This window comes from Corvus cornix, chromosome 9 (genome assembly GCF_000738735.6).
Source record: "Corvus cornix cornix isolate S_Up_H32 chromosome 9, ASM73873v5, whole genome shotgun sequence".
In the NCBI taxonomy this organism is placed as follows: Eukaryota; Metazoa; Chordata; class Aves; order Passeriformes; family Corvidae; genus Corvus; species Corvus cornix.
Genome location: NC_046339.1, coordinates 6,976,439 through 6,996,947, shown reverse-complemented (window position 1 = coordinate 6,996,947; position 20,509 = coordinate 6,976,439). Strand labels below are relative to the sequence as shown.

General features: G+C 41.0%; 1 protein-coding gene across 1 annotated transcript; it reads right to left on the bottom strand.

The window, feature by feature from the left end:
- Positions 1–949: 949 nt before the first annotated feature.
- Positions 950–10,556, bottom strand: ACTL6A (actin like 6A). The gene is made up of 14 exons (XM_039556932.1): positions 10,473–10,556; positions 9,609–9,685; positions 9,244–9,418; positions 8,779–8,879; positions 7,418–7,515; positions 6,630–6,724; positions 6,298–6,404; positions 6,123–6,212; positions 5,875–5,936; positions 5,435–5,549; positions 5,019–5,099; positions 3,954–4,049; positions 2,839–2,925; positions 950–2,251 (listed from the first exon to the last, which is right to left on the bottom strand). Exons 1-14 carry the CDS (start codon positions 10,495–10,497, stop codon positions 2,171–2,173), a joined length of 1,290 nt encoding a protein of 429 aa, XP_039412866.1. The 5' UTR covers positions 10,498–10,556; the 3' UTR covers positions 950–2,170.
- Positions 10,557–20,509: the final 9,953 nt, after the last annotated feature.

The window sequence follows — 20,509 nt, the reverse complement described above, 5'->3', positions numbered from 1 at the left end:
TTTTCCCTGAGTTACAGGTAAGCTACCCAAGGTGTATTTGCTTTCTGCATAAAGGCACTGGTAAATGGGACTCTTCTGTCTGCTATGAGGAATTTTTTCCCCTGCTTTATAAGTCTGGCTTCTTAGAAAGTATGAAATACTCAGCATGGGAACTTCTAACTATACAGTTGTCCTGCCTAGACTTCTTTTCTTTGTTTTCAATTCAAACACTTGTGCAATGGGTTTTTTTGCAGAGTGAAAAATGTTTGAAGGAAGACTGCAATAGTCATCTATGAAATTAAAGTAGGTACTGCTGCTGCTCTCAGGTCACAGAAACACCTTCACCTTTCACTTTCTGAAAGCTTTTAACCTCCATATGAGGTGGTCTAGAAATCTAGACTAAAGTCACACCAGTCTTTCAGGAAGCAAATGTGCTCAGCAGTATAATCTGGTAAAACACTGCAAGGGAACCAGTAATGTTTCCTGTATCTGTCTCCATAATTTTGACCTTCACTTACTCCTCTGCATGACACAAAATTCCCCCTATTTAAACTCAGAATCTTTATAGTGGTAAGAAAACCTCCAGAAGTGTTTTGCTCTCCGTATGCTGCTGGAATATTAACAGGTATTACTACTGCACTGCAATTCTTTTAAGATAAAACAGAAGATAAAAGCTGGTTTGGCATATTGAAATCTAAGCACACCACTGAGGAAAAGCTTAAAAACACCACGCACTGCAGGGGACTGAGGTGCCAGTTCAGTTGATGTTCCATGTTCCACTTGAATGCAAACTGGACTGAGTCTTTTTCTTCCACAATGGCAAGAGCTGGTGACTTGGATCACTTGGTGCAACTCTGCAGTTTGCCTCATTTTGCAAGAGAAATGGAGTTTGTCAATAGCTTTGAAAATCTGGATCAAGCAACTTTGTCTCAAGAGTAACTCATGAGTCTCATGATAAGACAAAAGCAGACTGGTTTGATAAATTACTTTATTATTTGGAGGTAATGTGAAACTTTTCAAATAGAGGCCTCATAATTATTTACCCACAAGAGCTTTTAGGATACAAAAATGTAGCAGTACTGTTTATTTTTTTTAGATCAGTTAAATGCTATTTGGTTTTCCACAGCTTTTGAGATAAGGAGCAAAACTTCATTGTGTCCCAAAACAGACCATCACACCACTGTAATTTAAAGTAAGCTTAAAAGCAACATCAAGCTGCGTCTTGACAGCCAATTCCTGCTGAAAAAAAAAGTCATCCCCGTTCCTGTGACCCTGAGTGCACCTTCCCCCTGCAAACACAGGCACTTACAGACCCTGCTGGGAGGCACAGAGGGAGCCACACCAGCCATGGGCACACAGCAGCTGCTCCTCAGCTACAGCTCCCTGCAGCAGGGTCAAGCCACACACTGAAAGCTTCTGACTGCTCCCAGTCTTGGAGAGGCAATTCTTTGTCTCAATTCCTCTGTCTTGAACAAGTTTTGCTTCTCACCTACATCACAAAGGCATTAAATACATTCTTAGACATCAGGTGGAAAGCATTGCTTGCGTACTGAAATGAAACTGCTCCGTAACAAAAAATTAGCAAACCAGTGCTTAATATAACATTCACTCCATGGAATGTAACACTTCTGTGAGACAGTAAAAGTTTACACTAAAATAGATCAATGAATACAAACTTTCAACTTTTAAAACAGCAGAGTAACTTTCTCTGCAAGTACTCACAAGGTTGCTCAAATATAAGAGACCAAATTTTATTTTTTAAGAGAAAAATAAGAGCAATTTAAGGCCAAAGTACCAGCAAGGAAGACTAGTATGTGAAAGCAGACAAGAAATTAGACAAGAAATATTTAATAAATAAGCACAGGCATTTGCAAGGTTATGCCTCTATCTATTAGCTAACCTGTAAAGCTGTTCCCAGGAAAAGATACTAGAGAAAAATAGACATTTATACAAAATCATAAAAAGCTTGTTACATGAATTATTGCTTTACAAGGGACGTAAACATCCTTTTTCTATTATAGTACCAATTAGGTCTCTCAACATTTCTAAGGTTTGTTAAAATGGAACTTGAATTATGAAAAAAACCCAATATAAACTTTCTACAAAAACCAGTCCATCCCATTCCTGAGTATGCTAAAGCTATAAAACAGAAGGAGCACCGAGCAGGCAGCAGTTTTCACAGTAAAAAGGTCTAAGGACATTTTCTTTCTACACACTGTTTTCCTCCTTCTTCATATTCTTGTTTAGAAATCCACATCTGTTGGAAAGTACCCTACAAAAAAAAAGAAACAAAACCAACACAAAATAAATATCAGAACACAAAGGAAGGTTAATTGAAACATGATTAGCTTTTCCTAGGAGGGAGAACAAGCAAGTCCTTGCATTATATGAGGTAATAGGACTTGACCTGCTTAACTATCTCTTCCTTGACTTTTATTGCTAAGGGATTAAACTCAAGACAGGAAGTGCAGCACCAAATGCTTATTTCAGTCTCCCTTTCCCATGATGATCAATTAATCCCCACAAACCATTTCAGCACTCAGAAACTTGTAGACCTACACACAGGAATATGATGCAGAAACAGGTTTGCTACTTTCATGGTCTACTAGATACAGTCTAGAGAAAGTGCATGTATTTCAAGATTGCACCTTGCCATTAAAAATGGGAGAACACGGAAGGATATGTTGTCACTGGAAATGCTCATACCTCTTTTTAAAACAGATTCTCTTCACCTTACCATGAGGATAGCCAAGATGATGATTACATAGCACAAACTCTGCAATGCACACTTCTGGGGAATCAGATGTCTGGGTGACAGTGCTGTTCAGCACAGCAACAAAGTAACACAGGTCTACTAACCAAAGAAGCCAAAATGGAGCCCCCAATCCACGAGCTGAACCTCCGCTCCACAGTCGTGTTGTTCGCTATCAACTTCAGGCGCATGCTCTGCACAGAAAAGGAGCCAAAACCAAACGTCAAACTGGAAGCTGGTGACCTTTAGGGACAAGCAGCAGAAGGAACCTGGTGTCTATACCAACATGCAGCTTAAAAAGGTCCATTTTAGTACATCTGCACTACTGCTCATCTGCCCTCTATTTAGAATTCAAAATCAGCCACAGTGGAACAGGAAATGTGGCTTTTACCTTGTCTCCCAACAGCAAATGGTTACGGCAAGGAATAGGGCAGGTAGAGAGCAATATCACAGTGTATACTGTCATCTCCAACACTGCACTGGGACTAAAATGACTAATGTTGCTAGACCTAACTTTTATCTAGCCTTTTTTGGACCCATTCATTCCTTTTGCTTTCAAAATGCCTTGTAGCAATAAAATCTTTGCATTTCAATGGGTTCCTCCTCAGCTATTATAAGCAGTGAATGAACACATTTCTCAGTTTCTCCTAACATTCACCATTTCAGAGTTGTCACAAGCAGAACATTTTTGCTTGAATACTAAAATTCAAGAAATATCGTAATTATATCTACTCTCAGATGCAAGGTATCAATACTTTCTTTGACATCAAGTCATTAAAAAATATGTAAATATGTTACTCATAGACAAAACCTAGTGATTTAAGTTGTCTGCCATATCAAGGAAAAACAATTGCCACCATGACGTGACCTCAGGCAGAATGACTGAATGTGCCTCAAGTTAGTCAGCAACACTTCAGAAGAGAGACCATCAAAGGAAATACTGGCTGTTGCTTTAGGAAAATTACAGAACTTAGGATCACAATATGAAAGCAAGAGTGAAGCAGTAAAATATTCATTCCAAGGTATATTGGAATTTATTCTGTCTAAAAACTCTTCCAAGAATTCTTTCTTTTCTTTAGAGAGGGAGGTTTCTTAACCCTGAAGAAACCTGTTCAGCTGTCAGGTTCCTAAGAAAGTCAAAGCAATGATATCCTTGAGTACTTATGTGGCAGAAAAGTGAAAGGGTAAATACTCAATGCAGTAATGGAAAGAGTTGTTTTACCGGTGGGGTTTTCTGAGACAGCTCCCTGTTCAATCTGTCTGTGAAACTCTGTATTAGAGTGTTTCCTCCTGCTACAATCACGCTGCCATAGAGACCCTAAAGAGAAAAAAACAACCTAGAGCATTAATTCTGAAATCATTCTGAAAACAGCTCTTTCTCACAATAGAGAGGGGTGGCACAAGGATGTATAGTCAACAGCAATAATACATCTCTTGATGCCAACAGTATTACCTCTCCCAATTCAGTTAAATATTTAATCACTTAAAAATATTGCAAGGCAGCTTAATATTTAACTATAAAAGGAAGACAGAAGCCATATGATTAATGATTCTAAATTATTTCACAGAACGATTTCTACTATGAAGAACCCTCAACCTACACATCTCCCCTGTATCCAAATTGTTGGGTTTTTTTACAGCTGAATGCAACCCCAAAAGAAAACCCTGCAGCAGTTTTCTATCTCGCTACTGCTGCAGTTGGTGAACACACACCACAGCCCAGCCCACTAAGCCCTCCCACACACTGGTTAACAGAAAAAAGATTTTTGAAAAAACTCCCATGCAGTCTGTATAAAATTGACACCTGAGAAAGATAGAACATTATTTTTAAAAATAAAGTTTTCCTTTAAAGCTTCTTCTCCTCTTTCTACTCTTTATAAATTTGTCATGGTTTAGCATAGTTTGGGTTTTTAGTTAAAGAGGGCTCCATCATGTACATTCCATGTATGTTCTAAACATAGAAGATATTCAAAGTTACAAACATAAATGCTTATCTGAAGCCAGTCCAAGCCAAATTATGCAGTGCCAGCCACAAAATCTGTACATCAGATCTTTAAGTATGGGTAGAAACACTCAGTAAAAGATCCTGATTTAGCATTTTGTAAGACAAAACACTAATGGTATATATCCCTATATACAAACACTTAATACTTACAGAATTATTCTAATGTATTTACCATTATCCTAGAAAATCCACGTCTTCACTGTTGCTGTTCTAGTCCCAAAAACATGTATCAGCACAAAAATATCTATGCTTTAAAACACTGCCTGGCTGACTAACACTTACCGGCCTGATGTCTATATCACACATTCCAACGCTTGTTGTGACAACGTGGCTCACACCCAACATCGTGTTACCAGATAAACCCTGCAGGGAAAATTAGGAATCTACACATCATTGCTTCAAAAGAGCAAGGCATAGAAAAGCCCTGAATGAGTTGAATTTACAAATATTCTGAAGAAGGAGCTAAGCATTTTGTTAGGAAAAAAAAACCCTCCTATTTTCCCAATCACCACCCATTTTGAACATTTCATCATTCCCTTGCCCAGCCATAATTCAAGACAGGTAAATTCTACCCCCAGGAGAAACCCCACAGTGCAAATGCATCCAAATCATGAAATTAAAAATATTATACAAAAGGAAGCCAAGTGATAACCTAGTCATGTAAAGCCTTCCAATCACAGCTATCACAGTGGTTTTACCTTTACATTGGAAGGGTCAAACAATCCCTCAGGAATTTTCAGACGCTCAGCACCGAAGTCACAGTTGTAGCCATTGGGAAACTCGTAATGAACTGTTGGCATCTGTGCTGCTACCCTGGAGCATCAGGCAGAAAGCAACACATTAAAGTGCTTTCTAAACAGGGTGTCAAGTTATCTAAGCAGCGTTATAAACTACAGTGCCAATGGGAATATTGTGATTGATAAGATTTACAAGTTCAAATAAAATTTATTATGATCTCATCTTGGAGTATTAAACAAAAAACTATATCCTGGATATATGCAGTATTCCTACTTTCATAAATAAACAGTGTTTAGATAAAACCTCTTTCCATAACAAAACCAGCCAAGAGCAGTGAACAGGCTGAGCTCCCCACGCACAACTGGTAACTGATTTTACAAGAAAGAAGAAAGTAACGTACTGTTCATCATAGGTTGAATCTGATACTTGGAGGACGGAAGCCTGAAAGTCCTGAATGACACACTGTGGAGTTAAAATTAACATGAATTTATATGAATTTTAGTCCTCAATTATATAAAATTTATAGAATTAGTACTAACTTTTTAAAGATTTTCTAGTTCTTCAAGAGAAAACGCTGATATACTTGCAAACAAAACTTACTTATGGAACACTCAGGGGAGGTGAAAGAGGGAAGAATGACCTACTTACATTACACATGTAATTGTGCCAAGACCTGGTGACCTGGGGCAACTTCTCTTTTCTCTTCCAATTTGCTGGTGACCCCTCACGAACTGCCTCCTGAGATTGTAGGGTACACAATCACCAGGTAAACATTTAAGCCTCTCCCCAAGAAAACATTTACTAAATAAAGTTACTTTCCCACCTTTGAAGCAATCATATATGGAGGAATTATTTCTATGTTCATTTCCTGAAACAATTCCCGGCACTGCATAGTGATAAAATCTCCTGCAAGTGGTGATTTTACAATACCTAGAAGGCAAAGAAGGCATCCAAAATAAAAACTGAAACAACTCACCTGGAAAGTATCCAAATCATGAACAGACTCTCCCAACTATTTGTCAGTGAACTCGATTAGGGTTTTTTTTCCTTTTAAATGGGACACACAGATGTAAAAACAGTAATGAAAGTGTACAAGCAGAAATCAAGCTAACTCAGCCTTGATATTCCAACATAGTTATCCATGAAAGTTTATACCTTGCTGAAGCACATATCCATCATGCACTGGAATAGCAGTGGTGTGTGTTGCCCCACTATCCAAGATGAGACCTGTAGATCTCCCATTAGCAAAACTAGTCAAAATGATTAAGGAAAATATTGTAATTTCCACTTAGAAAAAAATGTTACAATTAAAACCTAACTAGGGATGAGGACCCCAATACATTATTCCTTGGCTCTAAGAAAGGATTTGTCATTTTCCAGTATGTACCATCTTTCTGTGAAGTGCACAACCTCATAGAGAGAGCAGCATTTAACTTCCATCTGTGAACTAACTCAAGCTTTGGAATGTGAAAATTCACATCACTACTATGCAGCAAGCTCTAAGTATATCCCACTCATTTAGACTCTGAAGCTGAAAACATGTTATTATTAGTTTAAAATAATAACAAATATTCTTCTTAAGGCTATGAAAACTTCCAGCTCTAATTACTGTATTTAGTAGTGTGGACACCACCATTTTAGGTCTGTAATATTCTTATCCATAGTATCCAATGAAAAAAAATAGTAATAATAATAAAAGAGTAATAATAATATAAAAAGACTTGGGCCCCAAGGACAGTCAGATTGGGAGAACTTCAAAAATGAGCTCTAATGTCTTAAAGTTCAGAAGCTGAATTTGTTGACTTCCTCCCTGGATGTCTATGGAAGAAGTCAATTTGAAGAAAGTTGACATGCCGTTATACTCGGAATTGCCTGGAGAAAGTTTACCATCATTTCCTGGGGGAGGAAAATAAAACCATACAGTGTAACATTTCAAAGGATACGCTGTCAGAACAGCAGTTTTACACAAGAAAAAAGCCGGGATGTTGTAGTGTTCAAACATCAATTCCGTCAGTTTTTCACGCTTTGCTCTGGTATTCCACTAAAAAATAATAAATCCAAACCACAAGTAAGTGACCAAAAGGAAGCTCTGTTTGCACACTAATAGATTGCTAACACACAATAAAGAAGTGATTGGAAAAATTGCAGCCACAGTTTTCAATCATACCAAAATTCCACAGAGACAGCTTTCAAGTAATTTACTTCTTTAGAACACTTTTTATTCCATTTATACAACAATACATCAATGCTTATTGATCACACAAAAGTGCTGCACACCTTTCCTGTTGCAATAGATTTCTTTACACTTCTACAGCTCTTCCAGTGTCGGGTTCCCAAAGAACTCTCTAAAGCAAGCACCCTGCCTTTTACAAGGGGGAAGATACATGAAGGAACTTGCCCAGTGGGAAGAAAAATAAATCCAGACTTTCCAGTTTCCAAAGCATCTTTCTACAGTGCTACTGTAGCTGTGATTAAGCCAGGATATATCTGAAATATCCAACACATTACTGAAAATGTGAAGTTTTTTCCAAGCCAATACAACAAAGTAAGATGAGGTTTGTAAGGAGAATGTCAATGGGAATGTCTCTATTCAGACACCCACTGAGCCATCAAACATGAAACAGCCATTGCAAATTCATCCACACTCCACAAGCTGTGATTCAACACAAGGGAATAATGAAATTCAAGAAAATCCTTTTCATAAGATTTTATTAAGGAAAGGCATCACTTGTGTATGGCATGTCTACCTTTTCTACTCTGACTTCAAGATCTGCCCTTCAAATGATGAGCATTATTAAATGACAGACACCTTGTCCAGATTTTCCCATAAATTTGTATTTATCCACTTCAGCTGCCTTATAGGACCACTTACAGAAACAAAGACAGAAAAATTAAAACTTCTCCATTATAAATATTATTCTGCGTCACGTTATATTAGTTGTAAGGCTGAAGGAAGCACAATTTTTTGATGGCATTTTATTAAGTGTAACTTAATATATAAGGCATCCAACCATCTTTTTCTTTTTATTCTAGGAAGTAAAATTCCTTTTTTTAACTTTTGTCTTTTTTTCAGTAAGTGAAAAACAATAGCATATTGTAAATACTTCCTGATACAACTCATACCAACTACTTCAAATTGAGGTTTTTTAGACATTTTCCAGAACCTGGCCAAGTATTTTGAACTTGTCACTTCTGTAGCTAAGTTTTAACACTTGTCACCTACAGGCCATTCTCAGACTTATCCAGGACCAATGTTTGCAGTCAGCAAAAAGACTTATCAAAATGCACAGCTGCTTTTACTCACTGGTGCTTCAGACATAAGGACAGGATGCAAACTTGCTTCAGATTTAATATGCATCTTGTAAGTGTGATCCAAAATTGCCTGGAAACTATCCCAGTCTTCAACTGTAACAACATTGACACAAAGAGATTAGTTACATCTAAGTTTTGTTTCATTTCATAAACACATAAAGGCTTTCCAATTTATTTTTTTGCACAGAGCTCTTCAGTCAAACGCTGTCCTCAGCAGACATATACTTCCTCTAACAGCTCTGCAGAATCCTCTTCCTCCACAACTACCATGACTTCAAGAATTACACTGAAAGTCCACCAGCAGTGAAAACCAACCACATTTCCATGCAATTTATAAACCAGTAATCTGTTCTTACAGCCTCTGTTGCTGTACATAGCATCTATCAACACGACTATGACTTCCTGCAGCCTGGCAATGCTATTTTAAAGCTAGGTAGAAAAAGACAAAGCACCATACTCATTCCATTTTTTAAAGGTGAAATGGCTTCCATATTCTCTCTTGGAACTCTCAGGGCATTGGTGTCTATGTAGTAAGTCGGGCCCCCTTGTTTGCCCTTGTCACCATCTATCTCCATCAGAGTGCTGCCATTGTCCCTTTCTAGCACCACACCAATGGCTGTTGGAAAATCAACCTGCAAGGCAAGAGGCAAGCAGTATATGAGGATTAATAATGTTTGGGAAGTTGGTGTTTTTCTCATAAATTCAGAGGCTTCTTTATACAATACAGACAGAACCAACCCCAATGTATTAGGAAGGGTTGTAACTTTCTAAGACTTAGGGCATAAATTCATGGTGAATTTCCATGGAGGCACAGATTCTCACCTTTGGGCAGTCCTCGCCTGCATAGCCTGCTCTCACTGTGTACGAGCCAATGTCAAAAACCAGAGCCCCAACTTCATCTGAAAAGATTGTTAATCAAGATAAATGGTTATTACACTCTTCTGCAATCCTGACTTTTCCCTGCCCACTGCCTGCTTTACAGGCAAAGGAAGAAAAGGAAACCAAGGGATCTTTTACAAGGCAAGGAGAAACTTCTCTATTCAGAACTCCAGCTACCAGAGGGTTATGGGAAAACTGCAGACAGACTTTAACCGGGGCACTGCAATCCCTCCGTTTGGAGTAAGAAGGAGAATTTTAGCAGTAGAGAAAAAACGTAGTTGCAGCTAAACGGATCGCAAGAGAAAGCTTTCAAAAAGTTCTCATTTAACAGTTACACGAAGCCAGGCGAGCCCATAGCCCCCGGGAGGGATGAGGATAAGCAAGGTGAGACTGAAAACAGCGACCATGTGAGGGAAAGGGCCAGAGTACGAAACGCCCATCCCTGCGGGCCCGATCCCCGCGGATCTCTGCACATCCTAAAGAGAACCTGTCCGACACGAACGGTGGTCACGGGGTTGCGCAGAGGGGCTCGAGCGAACCACACCCGGCTCCCGAAGTGCGGGGACCTTCTCCGTACTCCGGTATTGCTGATCCTGCCCAAGGCCGCGGTGCGACCGCTCCCCGGAGGAGGCACCTCGGGGCCGCGAAGGACATAAACAAGGCCCGCTGCCGCCTCCTCCTCCTCACGCGTGGGACACGGAGGGGCCGCGGCAGCGCCGGGCCGGGCTGAGGGAGGCGGGAAGCGCCCGCCGGGGCTGCACGCGCCGCCTCGCGGGGCGGGGGAGGGGAGGGCGGCGCCGGACTCACCTCCCCCGTACACGCCGCCGCTCATGGCTGCCGCTAGGCCCGGCCCCACCGTCCGCCGTGCCCGCACCGCGCCGCCCGGCCCCGCTCCCCGCCGGCTCCGGTGTCCGCGGGCCCCGCGCTCCCCGCCCGCTCCTCTCCCCGCCGACCCGGCAACAAAAGCGCCCCGGCCACGCTCCCCGCCCGCGGCGCGGCCCGACCCGCAGCGCCGCCGCCCGCCCGCCAATGGCAGCGCCGCGCGGGCAGAACCGGCCAATCGTGGCCGGCGGGAGGCGGGGCCTTGCCGCGGGCAGCCAATCCTGAGGCGGGACGCGGAGGGCGGGCAGTCCAGGGAGCGCAGGGTGGGGGGGCGGTGTGAGGGGAGCGGCGGCGGGAGGGGACGGGACGGGACGGGACACGGGAGGTGAGAGGCGCGGGGCAGGTGAGGTGGGCACCGTGAGAGGAATCACAGAATGGGCTAGGTTGGAAGGGACCACAGTGGATCATCTGGTTCTACTTCCCAGCTCCAGCAGGGCCGTCCCAGAGCACGTGGCACAGGATTGCGTCCCCACGGTTCTGGGGTATCTCCAGTAAGGGCGACTCCACATCTTCTCTGGGCAATCTGTTCCAGTGCGCGGTCACTGCACAGGAAAGTTCTTTCTCATGTTCAGGTGGAACTTCTTGTGCATCAGTTTCTGCCTGTTGCCTCTTGTTCTATTGCTCGGCACCACCGAGAAGGGTCTCTGACACCTCCCTGCAGACATGTGTACACATTACCGAGGTCACCTCTTCCCGAGGCTGAACAAGCTCTGCTCCTTCAGCCTTTCCTCATGAAATGCTCCAGTCCCTTAATCATTCTCGTTGTCCTCCGCTGGACCGGTTGCAGGAGCTCCGTGTCCTCTTGTAGTGAGGAGCCCAGAAGTGGACACAGGGAAGGCTGCTGGGTTTGCTGGAGCGGGGAGAGGCGGCCTGTGAATCCTGAGGGCTCGCAGGGTGAACTTGCTGCCACATGCGGACTGGGATGACTCCAGAGCATCGGGACTGTGGAAGGGAGCTGCTGCAACCGGGCCCTCCCCGAGTCCTAGCTGAGAGGAGGCTGTAACCGGGTGGGGTCAGGCTCTGCTCCCGGGCAACCAGCGACTGGACAAGAGGATATCGTCTCAAACTGCCAGGCACAGGTTGGACTCGATGATCTCAAGAGATCTTTGCCAACCTAACTGATTCTGTGATTCCCCTGCTGCTGCCACTGTTCTGTTGGACTCTACCACTGAGAATAAAAAGCTTTTGAAGCCTATCTTGATATCCCTGCCTCGTGTTGCTCCTTTCTTGCTTGGGGCAGAGCCCTTGGTCGCCGAGGCTGGTGTGTCTGCAGAGCTGGGCAGTTCAGCTGCCAGTTTTACAGCTGAACTTGTAGTTAGGATTTCACATCACCTTGTTTGGTGTTGGAGTGCTCAGCCAAACCTGGTGTTCAGCCAGAACAGCCAGAGATGGGTACCTATAAAGCTGTAGGAATTAAAACAAAAGAAAGACCTCAGGCAGTAACCAGTAGTTAGCATTAGAGAAGACTAAAATTTTAACGGGAGAACAGGGGAATTGGCTTAAAGGGCAAGTGTTCCTGGGGTGGACCTTTTTTAATTTTTATATGAGGTGGGGTTTTTTGGAGGGAATGGAAAGCTGTGTGAGCTTTTAAAGTTTACGTAAGATATGTAGCTTATTTTTGTAATACTGCAGCAAGGATCTTCAAGTGATTAGATTTAGCATGCTTAATAGAATATTTTATTTATTACATTTACATTTGACTATGAAGTTTTGGATAGCGTAATGAGCAATCTTAGTAGCACCTAATTATAGGACTATAAATTATAAAAAGAAGTGTTTCTTGTATTTTCACCATAAAACAAAAACTACTGGTGTGAGCTCCCTTTATCTTATTTGTATAGGGAGTTCAGAACTTCCTACAGAACTCTGAGGTTTTTTCCTAAGTTGTGACTTAAGCTTCTGTTATACCTCCCTACTTACACTGAATTTTATCAGGGAGGTAAAAAGAGAGATAAAACTGACATTTGGTGTACCCAGTAGTTTTGTTCTGGAAGCTGAATAAATAAGCTTTGTAAAGCTGTTGAGAATCGAATTAATCACTACAAATCCCAGCAAACTTTATGCTGGTGAAGGGGGAAAGCACCTTAGATTTTGTGTTTGTACTGCCGCTCCCAAGATGCTGCAGTTAACATTGGGCTGGTGAACAGCAATCCCCCTTTTAGGGGGAGAGTGTCAAAACATAGGAAAAGTAGTAAAATCCAGCAGTTCCAAGGGACAACCACTTGAGTGGGTTTTTTTAAGCTCAATTACGACAGTACAAGGAGGTGATTTGATTTACTAACTCTCAAGGGCAAAGAACTTAATTTGACACACAATCTGAGTCTCTGTTTCTTTAAGGAGCAAACTTCATAATTTTATCATGCAATTAAGAAATTCTTTTTATGAGTTATAGTACAATACAACTACAACATATAGGTGCTAGCATTAGAAAGATAAATCCTGCTGTTTCATTAACAATACATCATAAAGTCAGTGCACCTTCATTTTGTGTTATGAAATATTTTCAAGTCAGTATGTTATCCTGATTTCCAGTATGTGGCACTAATACTCAAGGCAGAGTTCTTTGAGGAGGAGAAATTAATTGCAGATGGCAAAAGCGGTTCAGAAAATTTGGAATTACCATGCCAGAGGTTCTTCATTTATCTCCTTCTTGTACTTTATTTTGCAGGGATGATTCGTTGTATTCGTGTGATAAGTGACACTTTAAGCCGGATCCTGCTCTCTGCAAAACAGCTGCTTTTGGCTGATCTGTAAGACAGAAACCAACACAGCATTCTGCTGCTTCGTTTTCTTCAATATTTCTTCAACACAACAACATGCCCTGGAAATCATGTTGGTATCTAGAAGCCTCAGGATTTGATAACCATCCAGAAACAAAGCCAAATCCATGCAATTCACAAGAAACCTGGAGTATAAGGGGAAGGAAATATAGACTGACAACTCTCTAGGTCCTACTTTTGTCTTCCTTGTACTGTTCCTGGTGTTTATATCAGTGGAAAGTGTGCAGAGCATCACTGCTGTGGTTTGACAAGGTTTTGCAGTGACTTTGCTTTGGAGCAGGTGGATGACCCTACACTGTTTGATGCACAAGAAGAATGGACTTGAGGCATCTGTTTTCAGCAGAGTTCAGCCTGACTTAAGGATTTGCAAATTTCAGATTATTTCAGTGAACTGCACATCATCCTATGTTTGCATAAGAGCAGGTGAAATCTATAATCTTGCTACCACTTTCCATAATGAACCCAAACATTTGGGGTTTTTTTAATAACATTTGCTTAGTTTCATCAGAAGCAAGAATTATAAAATCAAAGTAGATAGAAACAATTAATGTATTTTATCTAGGTTTCCATATTGGTACGAGTGGCTGTAATATCTTGGCAGGAGTTGTGATGCAGGTGTAACACAAACCATGTGCTTTTCATGGGAATATCACATACTGATTTACTGCGTGTGACATTGCATATAGTAACTCTAGAGGCAAACACTGGCATAAATTGTCCACAGGAATAAAGATAAGAATCATTTAAAAGTGAGGCATGAACCGAGACATCAAATGATGGTGCTTACTCATAAGCAAAAATTAATTCCATCAGTGATAATCTGGAGAAACGGAAGTTTCCTAATTATTGCTTTGAGATTTTTAAGACTTCGTTGTTTCAAGCAAGTGCATTCACTTTTTTGAACATAAAGCAATGTAGAAAGTAATGTATATGTCAAGCCCAAACTGAACAGAATGAGTTTTTGCTTCTCAACAAGCTGCACTTCCCCATGGGGTGGCTGATGGCCTGTTGCTTTTGAGCTGTGCCATACAACTGCCAGCCAGTCTCCCAGACTGCATTGCCAGCAGACTGGCTGTGACAATGGCTTATTCGTGATGTCTGGGTTCCTCCTTGTTCCTTGATTGCAAAATGCATCTTAAAGGTTCTGTTTTTCCTATTTTCAGATGAGGTCTTGAATTTCTTAGGTTTATGTGACCTAAGAAAGCATCTGTAGATGAAAAAGCAAAATAATCATTAATACTCATTCACTCAAGAACTTTGTGTGACCTCTCAGCTTTCCACTTTCTTTGCTAAAGTACTCGGGTGCTTTATTTAATTTAAATATTTCCTTTCCTCACAGGGATGCTGAGTATAAATGTGCTATCATTCTCCTTCTGCAGAAAATGAGCAAGAACAGAAATTAAATGCTGAGCCTCACTAAGGGGCCTCATCATTGTCACAAAGAATTTTAGGTTCTTATCTCAGACTGCAGTCCAAGCACTGAACTATTTCATATAAAATGTACTAAACACAGACATCTTAAACCTGGATGAGTACTGCTGTTTGGTCTTAGCAATTGAAAATGCTGAGGAAAGGAGAAGTGTCTGAAATCCCTCTGTGACTCCAGCAAGGCAGTCCTGAGGTTTTATGTTCCAGAATCTTCTTTTGGAGCTGGTGTGTTTAACTAGTCCGTCTGCAAAAGGCCTGTGACTCACTCTTATTGTAGAACATGATTGAAGGAAGAGATGATGGTGCTTGCCATTAATACACAGTCAACTTTCCATCGCCAGTGGATGGCCTTACTAGATTTCAGAGAGCATGCTGAGATTCCATCTGACTGGCTGGAATAATAGTGACTAGGATATGCTGGAGAATAGGGGAAAAAACCCATGTAATAATAGAACTACTTTGTAGTTCTGTACTGTAAGTGGTTCCTGTGAAACCGAATTAGAGGCCTCCAGACCCTTTCATTGTTTAGATCAGGCAGAGTAAGGAATCACAGAGCTAGATTTGATCAGCAATGTACAGCAATACTTGCCTGGAGCTGGTTCTGAGGTAATTGGTCTTCTGGGCTGAGCTGGCCCTGGCCAGAATTGAAGTGTGCCTGTATTGCCCTTCTCAAATGAGTCTCTTGTGCACATATGTCTCACTTGGCTCAGATCTGGCAGAACTCACTGTTTCAGGCTTAGTGCTTGGTCTGTAGTCACTTTGGATTCTTGCAGGGCTTATTTGCTTGGCAGCTGGGCCAACCCTGACCTGGCTCAGTACCTCTCATCTGCAGAAACAAAGCTCCTTACAGCTGGGAACCAGCTTAGCTTGACAAACAGAAGATCATTGTGTCAGCTGAGCCTTGCCATTAATGAGGGCATTGATCCCCTGTGCTTCCCAGTGTGACATTGGGAATTTGGTTATAAAAGCTGAGCAGGTAGCACAGAGCACTGATCTTGGTTAGAGCTGTAAGGGTGTGCTCAACACTGATCTTATAGGCCTAGTGGCACGTTTTGTGTCACCTTTTTGGAATGCTGTCAGTCTTGGAATCTTGGTCTGGTTTAATGTGAAAAGCTGTTTCACTTGGCATCAGGAAACGTTTGTTGTGCAGGGAAGGTTTTGATGTAACCACGTGTCCTGTGTGACGTTTGCTCTGCCACCAGGAGAGGGCACAGGCAACGCAGGGGCAGAGACCCTGGCAATCCACATAGTGCTGCAGGGTTTGGAATGCAAGTGAGAGCAGCATTATTTCTGCTGACCTTCAAAACCAAAGTATTTGCTTGGGGGGTTTAAATTTATGTATTACTTTATCGCCAAATATATATATATATATCTATATCTATATAGTCATAAACTTAATTATTAAACAGTAGGGAGGAAAAACAACAGTGTATCTGCTGGATGGGCATGTTTGAAAAGAGATAGTTGCTTTCCTGAATTAATTCAGGTCATTACTGTGACAAGTAAGTACTTTGTCATCCAAAATGAGCATGTAGAGAAATGCAATTGCATTGCAGCTAGAAGTCTGATGAGAAAATGGTTTGTTTCTATTGAGGAATTACCAATTTATAGAGGGAAGCTTAGGATTGCAGTGCTTTATCTGAATATTTATTCACAAAAGAACTGTGTTGTGGGGTAGTCATGCTAGAGCTGTTCAAAAGTGTCAGCTGTTGAGTTACAGCATGAGCACACATCTGTATAAATATGCTCCATTTTAAAAAGTATTGGGATGGTATATATAAGATCTTTGCATTATTTGATGTTTATTATTTGATGATTATTTGAAACTGCTTTAACAGGTAAGTTCATGGCATCTTTTATAACTAGTGTAAGAATTCTAACTTCTGTATCACATCCACATTTGTAATCCCTTTTTCTTCTGCTTATGTGGTTATCTTAGAGACTGATTCTTCTCTCTCACCACACTGACACAGTCTTTTATTTCAGTACAGCAAAATTGTGTGCATCAGGCCCAAGACATCTTCCTTGCAAGTGAAATTGAGAGGAATGAGTGTTTCCAAGTGTTATCAGGAAAAGATGTGGTACAGTGAAGAACCTGATCAGAACTGCTGCTGATGGATTTTTCTTGAGTCCTGATATGTCAGCTTACATGTGTGGGTAGTCTTCATTATTTACTCCAGTATATGAGAATTTGGTGTGGCATAGAGAATCCTGTCTAGGAGGGTGGTCAAGGATGTTCTTTCTCACAGGGCATAAACAGCATATAAGAGCACCACTCCATGAAAAACTTGGTATTTTGTATTTATTAATTGCTTGAACCATACTTGATTTCTTTGAGCAATCAAGAAAAATAGAGATAGAAAACTGTCTAGCACTGTGGGATGCTTACAGTAGGGAGAACAGAGGTAAGCAAGTCTTAGGTATCTTTAAATCAGTGTTTTTAGGAAACTGGGCTCATGCTACCTTTTTGATTACTTCCACAGATTATAAGGTTTCAGCATAAGATGTATTATATTAGCTGGCAACAGTTCATCCACGTAGAACACACACTGCATGAGTATCTTTATCCTAGTAAAAGCTTTGATCAGAAATTTTTCCTTTTTTGAGACACATGAAAGAATCTAAACAGGAAACACAACTGGAGAAAGCCAGGCCTTTTAAGCTGTATTTCCCAGAAACTTCTTATTTTCTATGGCTTGTTTAGATCTGCCCTAATCAAAGCTGCAGACATGGTTTCTCTTTGTGTGTATGAGCACTTTCGTGCTTGCCAGTGCCAGCACAGGGAGAGCCAGTCCTGGGCACCTCAGATCTGTTGCTTACTACGAGTTGTAGTCCAAGCTGTGGGGATCCCAAGGCTGCAGCACCTCCCAGGACTGTGGTGTGGTTGGCGGGGTGGCTGATGGTCAATCTGAACCAGCAGCCCTGAGAGTGAGTCAGCAGAGACTGCAGGTATTCCCCATTACAGTGGTTGTCACCCACTGGAGTATTTTAGCACAGGGTTTATAGGGTCAGCAGAGGTGAGTCTGAGTTGCTAAGGTGCTGGATGGCAAATGCAGGAATGGGAACAAATATGGAGTGAGAGGATGAAATCCTGGGTTTGGAGGCATCTGTGTTAAAATGCAGACTGTATCTATGAATTTGACTGAGATGGAGTAGTAAAGGATACTACTTTACAGCAGTGTGCTCCTGTTCAGATGTTTGCATTTTCTGAATGTTAGTACTTTCTATTCCTTAGTTTATCTCACTGAATTTCACTGTAATAATGTTCCCAGATAAAGCTAAATTGTGGGAAAGCCAGAGAATGCTAAAAGGCTGTAATTTCTCCTCCTAAGGAATGTTATCTTTCAGCATGAACACCCTTGACATCAGCTGGTCTTGCTGCAATATTGCTAATGAAGAAGTGCAAGGACACTAATAATGGGTTTGACATCATCTGGCGAGGGACATGTCTGTCCATTAGAAGGAAAGAGAAGAAAAAAGAATATATTGTCCTTACTCAACAGGGTATTGTTCACAATCATATCCATAGCCTGGGAAACAAAAATGATCATTCTCCCTTTTGATGTTTACGTGACGTGACAGTGTAAGGGCCTTTGGAGAGATAGTATGTTCTGATAGGTTTGGGATTTTTTCTGTAACTCTGTGGCATGAAAGGCATCAGGCCTGCTAAAACCTGAGCTCATTTTTTTCCAGCTAAAAACCAAATTGAAATAGACACACCTAAGAGAAAAGACAGAATTTGGAAAGTATGGAGAAGATGTGATTGTCCTTTACACCAGGTCACTACAGGCGTGTTTAGGTGAATGGATTCTGCAACAGGATACATTTCACAAGCATTTAATGCTTGAGCCAGAAAAATGCTGAAGACTTTTTATTCCCACTCACTTGAGTGAGCTGATCCTTTTCTGGGATGAATCACTTAAAATCAGTAATAATTTACTTACTGAATGATTCCTGTCTCCAGCCTTTTTTAACATACTGATGAATTTTTAATTTAATTTGATAATGTGTTGACAAATTATACCAGTGTGTAGAAAGGATCCTTTAAGGATTGGCAACCCTTTTTTTTCTTGTGCCTCTTCCTAAGACTCCATTAAAAACTTTTTTCCTGACTGCAGCTCTGCACCAGTGTCTTCCCCTTCTCCCCACTCAGTGATTGGATTTGTCCCTGTTGTGCTGCCCAGAACATTCATGAGTCAATCTCACATGCTCAGACAAAGGCAAGTTGACAGGCCGGGGTATAATATACAAATATGAAGGTTTTGTTAAGACCACAAAACACAGAAATCTCTGTGCAATCTGTATTGCAAAAACACACAAAGTTTTTGTATATTTCAGTACTTTTTGGTTTTACATCTACTAGCATTTCCTAGAGAATATTTCCATGGCAGACCACATTTGTTTCTACGAAAGCAACTTTGGGAACACCAACGGTAAGGGTTTTGTTTAGTTTTGGTGATGAGCGGAAGGTTGGTGGAAAATTTTTAGTTGGATCTAAATTTCTGCAAAGAGTAATTGTAAAAAAAAGTGAGAAGCTTAGGTTTGGACCATTTGGACCATCACAGAGATTTATGGGAACATGGAGCTCGCATTGGCCATATACAAATTGCTAAACTTTGCTTTCTATGGTTTCTAAACACAAAGTAGTACTCATCCTCCTGTCAGGAAAGTAATATATTATCAGAGGTAATGTTATACCAAGATTTCACTTTGCTAGACCAAGATATTTGTCAATTATAACCCAGCAGAACATTTGCTAGTATGATGTTGCCAGAGTTTAAATAATTAAAAATGAGTTGTCTTCAGCAAATAAATAAAGTACACCTAATGGAGCATTATGGAATATCATTACTTCTTTGGTCATAAAACTCAGTCATTTCCAATGGCTCATTCAGGCTTTTTGGAAAATTGTCATGATACAAGTGTAACACCATCCTCCTGATTGCAATGGAGCAGTAGATTTGGAAAATAATAAAAATCTGAATTTCAAAGACTGCCAACTTTTACTCCAAAAAGCTGTAACTAATTGAATTTCGGCAGCCAGGTACAGAAATACCCTAGTGGAAGCTGCTGGTTACTTCCATTTCATTTCAGGTTTGGAGTGGAGCAGAGTTCAAATACATCTGATGTGTTTTAATCAGTTCAACAGAAAACTCAGTTGTCATGGTAGAGCCATTTCCATCCAACTTTTACATAATAAATAGCTAAGTGGTTAGAGCAGCCACCTCACTTCTTCAGTTATTTCAGGGAATGGTGCCCTTTCCTTTAGGTTATAAAATTATCTGAGTGCTAATGCTCTCCAATGTGCTCTTTGAAAGTTGTTTTTTGTGCATTTAGGAATCCGGAAATCCTGAGGTCTAAAGAAGAGTGAGGAAAAGGATGCCTGGATTGTAATTGGTAACATATGCAAGCAGGGGTGGAAGATGCTTTTCTTGGGTTTTGTACCCAGAATTCCTTCCGTTTTACTGAATCGTGGAGTGGTGCTAAAGAATCTCAAAGCCGATTTCCTTTATCTTACTTGTGCTTTTTTCTGTCTGATAGTGGAAGAATTAACCACACCCAAATTTATTTCACTCTGTGACAGACAGATCGTAGTGTGGTCAAATTCACTGTGATCATTCTGTGCAAAAATAGCAAAATGCTTTTTATTTTGTCCGCTAGAGTTTGGCTAGAGCCACATCTTCTTTAGGCATAATTATCAGTAACACTAAATACAACTGCTAATGTGTTTAATAACATAAACATGAGAACTCT